At 41.0% G+C, this 12,097-nt stretch overlaps 1 protein-coding gene across 8 annotated transcripts in view; it reads left to right on the top strand.

Moving 5' to 3' along the window:
- Nucleotides 1-12,097, top strand: part of MLIP (muscular LMNA interacting protein) — a 111,490-nt gene that overhangs the window by 74,889 nt on the left and 24,504 nt on the right. For 5 of the 8 annotated variants that reach the window (XM_061460607.1, XM_061460604.1, XM_061460606.1 and 2 more), the window contains one exon: nucleotides 8,553-8,678. The exons of 2 other annotated variants lie outside the window; for them this stretch is intronic. In XM_061460607.1, the coding sequence (XP_061316591.1) occupies nucleotides 8,553-8,678 (126 nt within the window). Of the gene's footprint in view, nucleotides 1-8,552; nucleotides 8,679-8,980; nucleotides 9,195-12,097 lie in introns of those variants that run through there. One more of the 8 variants, XM_061460605.1, reaches the window with a different exon arrangement.

The raw sequence follows: 12,097 nt of genomic DNA, 5'->3' as shown, positions 1-12,097 counted from the left end.
ACACCTAGTTTTGGAGCTAACTAGATCTTCACTGCCTGTGTAAATTTACAATATAGCTTAGTTTTTCCAGTGAAATATATCAATGTTGAATTCAGTTAAATTTCACCCTTTTTATCATTCATTCACTCAGTTTCATAAGATCTCTCTGTAATTCTTTGCACTGATATTTTATTTTTACTCTCCTGAATGATGTGGTATAACTGTCAAACTTTGACACCTTATTGGCCACTCTTTTCTAGCTGATCTATTATCGATAACTCAAAGCCCAGATTCCAGAGCAAGTCTCCAAGGAACTCTTTTGTGACTTCCCTGCATTGTGAAATTTGAACATTTATTCCACGCTTTTCCTTCCTATCTTTTAATTTGTCCACAGAAAATACTCTCTTTCATTCCGTAGCATTTTCATTTCCTTAGTAGACCCCGCTGAAAGACCTTCACCAAAGCCTTTGGAAATCCATGTGCAGAATGGCTGCACATCCACTGAAATTCATAATCTGTGCTGCAGCTTCATTTTGTGATCCCTGACCGTGCTTCTAGGACCTGGTGGGAAAAAAAAAACAAATACTGAGCCTCACGGAAGATGGTCTGTGGTTTCTCACTTGATTTCCTGTAATGTGTGTTTCTACATGTTGAAAGATTCTCATATTGGTATTTTAAACGCAAACCTCATCTGCTGTATCAGCCAGCTTTCTTGCATCACTGACTCTTTAAAATAGCTTTAAAATATTTATGAGGCACAATTGCCCTTTGAAAAGACATTACCTGTTTTTTGTTCAAAAATATAGTAATTCTGTTCTTTACTATAATTTGTTCCTACTACGCACAGCTTAAAATGACACACGTAGAGACTGGTGATTCCTTGTTCCCTTCAGGTTCCTGTAGTAAAACCTGCCCCACAGCTGGCGCTTCTCATTCTTCTGGAGCTGATTATACCTGAAGGAGGAAGTTAAATACCACAATTCATAGTGTGGAAATTTCACACTGGAAGTGCTTTAGAGTTTTATTTATTCCTTGCACTTTATTTGCTCATGTTATTGATTTGTTCTCAGATCTGTCTTACTGACACTGTGCTTCATACATTTCCTCCAAATTACTTCTTTGCCAGTGTGAGAACCTCCTTAAGTCTTCCTGTGAAGAAAGTTGAAGTGAGGAATTAATTTTCAGCCTTGGATTCCTCTTCTTCATGCATCTTTTTTGTCTTGATTTTATCTACTGGCCCTATAGACTGTTAGTTGTAAGGAAATTTAGCCATTTTTTTTTCTCTTTCTTGATGTAATTTATGACATTTTTATATTATGGGCTAGATTTTCCTTTTTTTTTCTTTTTTCTTTCTGTAGATTGTATTTGAGTACAACTTCCTGACTTTGGAGCTTTTTCCTCCTTATCCTTTTTTTTTTTTTTCCACATCTTTGCACTTCTTTGATGCTCTTTGAACATCAGTATTGGTCTCTTAAAGTCTTATAATCTGACGCACAGCTTCTCCAAAACATTACTGTTTTAAGTAGCATTCACGGCACTTATAACTATTTAATACTTTTGGCAGCTTCTTTGATTTCTGTCTTTTTTTCTTAACATTTTAATTATTTAACTATATATTTGAATTCACTTGTTTCAAACTGTGATCACTACAGTGGAATTCTTGTGTGTTCAGACAGCAAACCTGTCTCTGAGCACATTGTGATCTTTATTCGTGAATGATTCTTCTTCTGACTTAGAAATTTTGCAGGATTTATGATTCAGCTAATTACTTCTTCTGTCTTGGAGTCTCTGACTAGCTATACCAGAGACTGATTTTTATGGTGAGCAGAAATGTTATCTGCCTCTCAGCTATGTGACTTCAATCCAATGGACAGGTGAAGCGTTAGGCTTGCCACTGTGACTCTTATCAACAGATTTTCTACTCTTAAAAGATGAGTATGAATGATTTATGACAACAAAGTGCAAAACCACACCCAGCACACCAACACAACACATATTATTGACATCATCATTAACTGTAGCATCTTAAGCAAGTAAGGCAAAATTCATGTGGGACCAGTATTGCCTATCTTAGTACCCAAATATATTATGTTTATTCATTTTAATGCTGCAACAGTCATTTGTAGGTTTTGATTGTGCAGTAGAAGGGTTTATTGCCATTGTCCCCCTCCTTGCCACCAGCCTGGACAGTCAGCAGTGCCTGAGCAAACCTGCTCCCTTTTCTGGTCCCAGACTTGCAAACTTGCTCCTCTGTTGGCTGCAGAATAGCAACAGAGGTGAGTGCCTTGTTCACACTGCTCTTATTGTGGATCTGTCCCTTTTCTCCAGCTGTTGAGGAAAAAGCTCAGTGAATAAAATGGAAAGGGGCTAAATATGTTGATTTTAATTTTGGCTTAGTTTAGCACACAGTATAGTATCAGACATCTTGTTGAAAATTTGTGTTTCTTGAATGCAAATATTTCAGTCTGAACAAAAATAAAGACAACTTGAATTTTCAAACAGACTGTCCTTATTCTCTGTGCTCTGGTGTAAGAACTGATGCTGCTTCAGCATGGAGGTGAAGAAAATAATTATTTTTCCTTCCTAGGCTTTCAGTGATGTGAGTTTTACTATTTAGCTGGAGGAAGAGGAAATTCTTTTAACCATAATTTTATGCCTTCACACCTTCAAATGTACTGAAGGAGAACTTTGTCATAGACTGATACACTGCCTGAAATGTTTTATTGCATTTTTGCAAGTGTAAACCTCTACAAAGGAAAATAAAAAGAAGGTAGTATGTTCAATTACATGTTTCCTTTTGAGAAGACTTATTTGTGCAGAAAAAAAATAAAAGGGGAATATTTTAGGGTGTTTCACAGTTTAACTAGACAAAGCCTCTGTGTTTGTATTGTTAGGGCAAACCCCATCTTTTTGCTGACAGTGGCAACTGCAATACTCTTTTATTACAAGGGAGCCAATTCCTCACTATCTGAAAGCAGGTGTTGTCAACAGTTTAAAGGCTCTTTAGGTAACTTTGGCGTCTCAGTGCTGACAAAAAGATGACTGCATCAGCTGAGGCTTGCTGCATTACAAACTAGCCCCATCTGTCCCAGGGTCCCTTTCCCCAAAACTAAAGATTTTGTTGGAAAGAACTGGAAATGGTTCCTCTGGTTATCCCAGTTGAAGCAGAAGGCTTCAAAGACTACAGTTTGTACAAAAAGTAAAGACCGTGCAGCCAAACAGATAGAGTCAGTGCTTACTGTTTGTCAAGAGGGCTCTGATGGACTTAGAGCGGAAAGAAACGAAAGATGGCCGCTAACTTTTATCACAAGGCTAGCTCTCCTGTTTTGTTATGTATTTTTATCTAATCATGTCTTATCTATGTTAATTATTTGTCTGGTTGTCTCAGAGACAGGCTGCTTCAAAACAGCACTGCATTGAAAATACATGAAAGAGCCAATTCCTTGTTAAACATTAAGACGTAACTTCCTTGTTTATAGAAAAGCTGTTCAGGTATCCAGAACGCCTTAATGTCTATGTAGTTACCTAGAGCACCTCAAAGAGTGGCTGCAGTCATTGCTAGCTAACAGAGGAGGAGGGTCTGATCCTACACTGGTAATCTCTTAATACTCTGGATAAGGGGAAGTGACAGTGATTCAGACAGGAAAATGTGGGATGAAGAGAAATTTGGGCCTCTTCTGAGAGGAACAGGATTGCAGGTGGGACCTTATCCACCAGTTTCAGCAAGATTTCAGGGACAACCAATGTCATGATAACAAAGGGAAAAAATAGAGTTGAACATAGCCATACACCTGCAGACGAGTAATTCAGTCTTCTGACTTTTGAGGGAAATATCACACAGGGCTCTTTTTCATACACCAAAATTCCTTTTGTCCCTGAGGAAGGGTAGCCATGTCCATACTGCCTATCAAGAGGTGCCCTCGCCCAGCCTGTCCTGCTATTTCTGACTGTGTGTTTGCCAACCTGAGCCAAAACCATGCCAGGAAGTACCCTGACACCAAATCAGTACAGCTGATTATGGGTCAGCTCTGGAGCTTGCGTCTTGGCTCTGTGTAATTTGCTCTTAGGGGAGTAGCCCTATGATGGCAGTCCATTGCTATGGTAACAGCCTTTATCATTTTTCAGTGCTGTTTTAGGAAGATCAATGCTTCCTTGTCAAAACTAAGTTTCAGTTTGTTTCTCAGGAGTGTCAGTTGTGCTACCTGCTATTAAATGAGGGGTTCAAGTTTTTTAGGTTTGGATCAGAGATTTGATATATTTTGTCAGGGTGCTAATGAAGTATTTCAATTTCTGGTTGCTGGCTGATATCTGTCACTTTGTTAGCAGAGTCAGACACAAACATATGACTCAGTCAACACTTGAGTGTGTGATGTTGTTTAGAAAATGCTCCCTTAAAAGTATTTCCACAAAGTGCTTTTGGAAGAGGTTTCTTACATAAGGAGAGTAGCTTGTCCTTGGTGATTTCAGGTGCCTCAATGGGCTTTTAATTGCATGGTGTGAAGGAGTGCTAGAAGGCCACAGGTCCTTTGTCTGTGTGATGATGACTTGATAACAACTGTAGCTTTCTTTTTATTTTTATACTTACTTTTCTGTAGAAAGCCAGAAGTCTTTCCCTTTTGCAAACTCTGCTCAGAAACTTTGGAGAAGAAAACAAATATTTTATAGTGAATTCTACAAAGAAATAATCGTGAACTATGGACTATAAATTTATTAAGTGAACACCATATTTTTCACTAAGTTAACCTTTGCAATGAAAGAGTTTTTAATGCAACTCAGCAGTTATTATCCTTTTTAAAGAATGAATATCACCTCATGACTGATGTTTTGCTTTCAGTTGAATATACTTCTTATTTGATGAGGTAGAAGAAAAGGCCCCAACCCATGGAAAGGAGGGAGGGGATAAACTACAAAGATAAGGGAAAATATTTTGCTGCCTGGCCCTTGCTCTTCCCAAGCACGTTGTGCTTTTCTGCTCCTCTGCCAACTTCACCTCAGCACCTGAGCACTGCTCTGTCCTTTCCCAAGGCAGAGGCAGATGCACAAGGTGTGGAGACTTCTCTTGCATCCTGCACCCTCCCCTCTGATAGGCACCCCTCCTACCCTGTCCTTGCTGGATGCCTGCAGGTCTTATTTGAAAGTGATCAACAATTCAGTTTACATGATACATCTGGCAATATCAGATGCCATCATAGTAAGCTTCTCTTTTATTCCAGATACACTGCTTAAGTGTATTGTTCTTGTAAATAGGCAGTATGGTGTCATTAAATGTACATAGTCTAAATTTCATAAATAAATCTAGTAGTGAAAAAGGTTTCTTCTCTGCATTTTTATACCCTGCTGGGTACTGAGGATGCAGAGCTATGACAGCACCTCTTCCTCAGTCTCAGCTGGGCAAGCTGTCCCTCTGGGCTGCAACCACAGAAGGAGCTTAGCATCAGTGCTGTTGTTATCTGTATCAGTTGTGACAAAACCTGCCCATTTTCTCAGGGATAGCTGTAACAGAGAAGAATTGACTTATTTAAAAGTTCAAATTCAATCACAAATTTCTCCAGGACTTCAGTACTTCCCAAATTCCAGTGAGAATGCGAAGTATTTTCTTCCTTTTCTTTGTTTACAGAACAGGTTGTGTATTTTAAAATTATCCCCTAGCCCCCATTTAGAGTTTATGTCACAATCCATCATGTCAGACTTTACTGTAAGGATTCTGAAAATCACAGATGTACTAAATTGACAAGTCAATAGCCAGTTTTTCTGGTTGGCTGGTAGCTATCTAAGATCTTTTCTTGACTAAATAATCCAGTCTCTCTGAAATGAGGGGTATCACACATCCATGCTAATTAAAGTCTCTAAAACTGCACTTTTCTAAGTGAACTCTTAAAGGTACTGTCACTCAGTCACTGAGGTGAGTGGCACTGGTGCCAGTGCTATCCACAGCAGAGTGCTCTAGCATGGAGCACAGGAGGGTTCCCAAACACGAGGAACCTCAGGGGATCTGGGGGAGCTGCCAGGAGCCTGCGGCTCGTGTGACAGTTGCTGACAGGACCTGGGGAGGGGAGCTGGGAGCTATGGCTGCCAAGCCCCCCCGTGTATAAAAGAAGCCCTTAGGGATCACCAGTGACCAGAAATGCTGCCAACAGTGTGGGCAAACAGGGCATGGAGTGTGGCAGTTCACACAGAAGGGTGTGCAGGAAGGTGCTGAATCTCTCTGCCAGCTTGACTAGGGAGCAGTGGTATCTACCCTGCAGAAAGCTATGGCCTCTCTAAGCTTGCATCCACCACAATGGTCACAGCTGCCCAGGCAGAGCTCCGGTGGGAGCACTTTGCCACCCTGGTGCCAGCTGCAGCCTGTGCCTTTCTCTTACACTGGTGTTGCACAGCAGCAATGACCAGACCTGTGGGAGGTGTGCCCAGGTAAAGGAACTGTCTCCTTAGTGACAGAGCTCAGGGAGAACGTTAGTAGACTGAGGTCTATCAGGGAGAGTGAAAGAGACACAGGCTGCCTTCCCTGAGACATACCCAGCAGGCAGACAGGATGTATGATATGGAGGATTCCCTGTTCCCTCTCTGCCTGGCTGAACACAGCGACTTAAGGGATTTGGGCAATGGTGACAAATTACTGCTCAGTGCCTGGATGCATCCATCCTCTGGATGCCGCACCTGCCTAGGTGCTCCTGCATGAGGGGTGTGAGGCTCTGCAAGTGGAACAATGACAAGGATAATGGTTCATCTAGCATGGAGACATTGTCAAGGTTGAGTTGTCCTATGTCCTGTGTCAAAATTGCTTCCATAAAGTTAAAAAAGACAGGTCATTGTCATAGGAGACTCCAGTCAATACACAGACTGGACCCACTTCTTATGGACATCTGCTGCCTCCCTGGGGCCTGTGTTAAAGATGCAAAGAGAAAACTTCCTATAGCAGCCCTCAGATTACTATCCATTGTCAATATAGTACAGCCCTCAGATTACTATCCATTATCAATACAGTACAGCCCTCAGATTACTATCCATTATCAATACAGTACAGCACTCAGATTACTATCCATTATCAATACAGTACAGCCCTCAGATTACTATCCATTATCAATACAGTACAGCACTCAGATTACTATCCATTATCAATACAGTACAGCACTCAGATTACTATCCATTATCAATACAGTACAGCACTCAGATTACTATCCATTATCAATACAGTACAGCACTCAGATTACTATCCATTATCAATACAGTACAGCACTCAGATTACTATCCATTATCAATACAGTACAGCACTCAGATTACTATCCATTATCAATATAGTACAGCACTCAGATTACTATCCATTATCAATATAGTACAGCACTCAGATTACTATCCATTATCAATATAGTACAGCACTCAGATTACTATCCGCTCCCAATTTTTCAGGTAGGCAGTGACAAAGTTACAATAAAAAGTCCAAGGGCAACCAAGAGAGACTTCAGGGCCTTGGGATGACTGGCAAGGGATCACGAGCACAAGAAGTGTTCTCCTCTATCCAACCAGTTGCAGGGAATGAGGAGGGAAGAAACAGGCAGAGCCGCAGATCAACACCTGGCTCCTAGCCTGGTGTCACCAGCAGAATCTGGGGTTCTTTGGTCGTGGGTTGGTCTGTATAACTCCAGGTCTGCTGGCAACAGATGGGGTTCACCTCTCTCAAAGGGGAAAAGATCTTTGCGCAGGAGTTTGCAGGGCTCACCGAAGGATATTTTAATTAGATTTGAAGGGGGCTTGCTAGAGATAATCCTGAGGGTGGCAAGCCAATGTCTGAGAGATGGCATGCAAGTGAGATCCTTTGGTCTGCTGTATCAGGTAGCTGATGAAGATCCATGTGGCAGCAAAGACAAGGGGTTATTGACATGTTAGAAACCACAGAAGCACCTGGGAATGGTCATGTGGGAATCAGGGCTTCTTCTCCTTAAAAGGTGGTAGAATCAATAGCCCAACTGAAGTGCAAGCAGCATGGGTAGCAAACAGGAGGAGCTGGAAGCCATTGTGCAGCATAAAAACTGCTACGATTCTATGAAGTTCAGCATGCAGTCACTGATACTGTTCCCCAGAAAGACTTTGCCCTGATCTATTGCTGCCTGGGTGTAAGTTAACAGCATCACATGTTGCCCTTCCTTGCTTCAAAGTTACTGTTTTGAGGAAGCCAGAAAGGAATGTGCAGCATGAAAGCAGATGTGTGGTTGTGCATAAGTGTGACTTGATGAACTTATCAAGATGCAGCTGAACAGCTAGCACAAACAGCCAGCAAACCCCACAAGCCTGACAGCCCAGCATCTATTTTTGTGTTGACAGTAAACAGATGTCAGTGGTGAGGTTCTGGGCATAAAAACAGCTCTTGCTGTTTTAGTCCAGAATCTGTAGTAAAAGTAGGCCAGGCAGCATGACACCTGCATAATTTTAGTGGTGAAATAAATTACTGGTAAAATTAAAAATACCCTAGTCAGTACAGCTGCTCTGGAACTGACCCAACAAATACTCTGTGAACTGTAAAGTATTTTATTTTATTTTCTTCCATCACTTTTCCCACGGCTGTGTTATGGGTCAAGACAAAACCTGGTGTCATTCGTCCGGTGCTGGTGAAAGGAAAGAGTGCACAGCAAAAGGAGGAGCCCTATCAACCCAATCCTTTTAAAAAGTACCTTGAAGAAATCAGTGATCAAAATACTGAGCAGGTGAGTAACTCTCACTCTGAAGGATTCTATAGCCTCATTTAGTTTTCTTAAAGATGATGGAATAATCTTAAACCCTTCTTTTGTCCTGGTCTCTTTTATTGTGAAGTTAGATGATTCCCTAATGGTCACTGACTCCTGGAGGAGAGTCTCCAGGCTGGATATGGGCAGCTGGGCTTTCTAAAGCGTCATTTTTTTTTGGTGTGTTCTGAAAGCCTATATGTTGAGGAGAGGACTTTTTTATGATGTCTGTAGGAAACACTGTACAAAAGAAAGGAGAAATCCTGTGCTCCCTTGTCAAGCAGGTGTCTGGATCAGATCTATTAGAAAGCCTTTCATCCATTTGGGGTCCAGATCTGAATCCTCTCTAAAGAGAAATGAGGACAGCAAGGATTGGGCTAGGTTCATTCTTCCTTCTCCAAAGGAGATTGGAGAGGAGTCTCAGTGAGTTTCTGTGTCACACCCCTGTCTAGCTACCCCAGGTCCAAGCTGTCCTTTCACAGCTTGAGAGGATAGCTCTTCTATCACATGTGATAGGCACTAAAATGTAGCCCATGGGCCAGCAAAAGTGCTGTCTTCTCCCGCAGACCTCTGCATAAAGCCACAGGGTCACTTTGCAAAAACACATCTTGAAGTTTGCTGACCTTGCCTTAGAGAAACCCTAGACAAATGGTTCTGTCAGCCTTTTCTTGTTCATTTGTATTTGTACATTTATGTGAATTAAACCTTAACTGCTATACATAATCTGAATGTCCCTGCAAGAGTTTATTATTAACTTAACCAGCAGGTTTGGAATTTTCCATTTCCAGGGTAGTGAAATGAAGCCAATAGTCCTCTTGTCAGACACGAAGTGAATAAAGTACCTTACCACTCAAATTTCTCTTCTATGCCTCTCACATTAGAGAGAGGCTTTAACAATGGCAGCCTTCTCTTCTCCATTTTAAAACTGATATATTTGGTTTTTTTTATGATTTTCCTTTTAGTTCTTCCCATTTCTCACCATAGTTCTGACTTGCTGTAGAACAATCCTAGCATTTCTCAAGAGTACCGCAGCATTACAAAGAGAGGAAGATTTATTTGTAGTGTTAGTGGGTTCCAGCAACACATATGGGTGGCATCAGAAGGTTTCTCATTCTACAGATTTTTATAGAATATAGAGTTTCCATAAAATATGAGAGAATAATAATAAAAATGATGATTTACAGTTTGTCTCTGAACTTCTGAGGCTGAGAGTGAATATTTGAGTTCCAAGACTCCACATGAGTTCATAGTGAGTTTTTCATGCTTTGACTTACTGAAAACCTTCTCATGCCAAGACGCTGTCCTGCCATTCACCTGGGATGAAAGAGAAAGAGAGCTGCCCTGGAGCTGCTGCTAGACCACCTCAGTGGGGCCTCTGCAAAGACAGGGGCAGCTCATACCTTCCTTTTATCAGGGCTGGGCACTGATTCTGCCAAACTTGTATTTTTAGGCAAATACAAACCTGGGGTTGTTGCCATAGTCTGAAGCTTTCTGACCTGTGAAACTAATTATAAAAATCAAACATAAATTACTTATGGTACATATTAATGACGTACTGAGGATGCAGTAAGTCCAGGAATAAATGTGGTAGTTTTAACGAAAGCCAAAATTATTTTACATAAATGTTATATATTAAAATGAGCTAAACATATTGTGCGCTGACTTCGATAGATGGAAAAGTTAATTTGACAATGAATACGTTAAGCTTGTGATAAGAAATACTGCAGGTTGCTGTAAAATGATTGTTACTTTGGGAGATATCTATAAAGACTTTGTTCTGAAAAAGGAAGCACTTGGACCTGTATACAGATGGATTCACTGGCTTAACAGAAACCATTTTTGTTTGTCTAATAGAACAATCAGTACTATGATAATAGCCAGATCTGGGGAAAATGCTGAAGTGCTGATCATGACAGCATGTTTATGATTTTAGCTTTTGCCTCTCAGAGTAGGTTTATGGTGCTGACATAGTCAGCACTTGCTGACGCAAGTCTCTTGTGAGTGGAGAAGACTTGGGTGCCCACATGAGGATGTTCATAATCTTACAGCATCTGTGAAACTCTCCTCAGGGGTTTTAGTGCCTGTAGGAGAGCAATAGCAGTGCCTGCAGAACTGGGCTCAGTGCCCAGACAACAGCTTGAAAATTGCAGTGTTCATCTCTAACCATAGGGTTGTTAGCCTGTAAGGACACTCATTTTCCCCCTTCACCTGATTTCAGTAGTTACAATTTTTGGCTGCACAGTGGCTGGCTTCCAAAGAGTGGGAGGTGTTCTCACTAATATTACCCCAAAGTCAGGTAAATTGACTGCATTCATGGGATGTGAGGGCTGTGGATTAAAACCAGGAAGCTAGCAGTTAGGCTTCCTGCTTTCTGCAGAAGAGATGGTACTAGTGCACTTGTCCTCAAATAAGAGTACCTACTTTGGCTGAGGACAAAACTGCTCATACTGTTACTGATTTTCCCTGGTTTTCTTTGGAGATCTTTCCACTCCTGGAGGGAAAAAACATTTCTGTTCTCTCCCTATCTCTCTGTTTTCCTTTCTCACTAATAGCATTGCTAATAAAAATCTCACTATGTGATGTTGCCACCCCTTTTTCATCCAGCCCTTCTTGAAAGGACAGACACATTCAGGCTGCATTGTCAAGGATGGTACAGACTAGATGAAACTCCAGATGGTATCAGCTTTATTCTCTCTTTTGATTTTTCTTAGCCCTCTTCAGTATTTCCTCTCCGTGCCAATCTTCCCAATGTGACACTAAGCACTGGTGACTATGTGGGTGACATTCAGCTTGAGACATATCGATGCAGCCAGCTGTAACTGCTGACCTTCAGCTTCATGTCCCTGTGTCGAACATACATTTTTTTTTTTGCACAGCAGAGAGTAGCTTGTTTGCTTTTCATTTCATTAAGAAATGTCCCTGTGTGGAAAAGGCCGTTTCCCTGGTAAAAAAAACAGTAATTTTTGCTTTAACAGGCAGTTGTTCTCGTGCAGATAATCCAAAGTAGTGGATAGTGACAAAAAGAGATTTCTGAATTAATAAAGATAGATGTTGCTCAGCTCACAGAAAGCGCCTTTTTGTTTGGGTTCTGGGAGTAGACTGACACTCGTGTGCCAATAAAATTTATAAACAAGGGAAAAAGCCCATTTTATTTTGGCTTTTTCTCATATTAGCTTTTTCCTGAGGACATATACAATTTGTAACACTGGCTGTTCAGTGGATATCCCCCCACTAAGCACTTTCTGCAGACAGTGGTACAGACTGAGGTACCAGTATGACAGTATTAAGCTTCCCACGTTTTTAGATACCATTACTGGAGATGGTAATTTCCCCATTCTGAGAAAGATTTTTTTTTCTCTTGCTTAGTACATTTCATTAATGTTTCAGAAAATTTGCAAATA

The sequence above is a fragment of the Pezoporus flaviventris genome, unplaced genomic scaffold, assembly GCF_033815535.1.
Source record: "Pezoporus flaviventris isolate CSIRO_AGI_PZ_B2104156 unplaced genomic scaffold, CSIRO_AGI_Pfla_v1 ptg000031l, whole genome shotgun sequence".
NCBI classification, from domain to species: Eukaryota; Metazoa; Chordata; class Aves; order Psittaciformes; family Psittacidae; genus Pezoporus; species Pezoporus flaviventris.
This window is presented reverse-complemented; position numbering and strand designations above follow the sequence as displayed.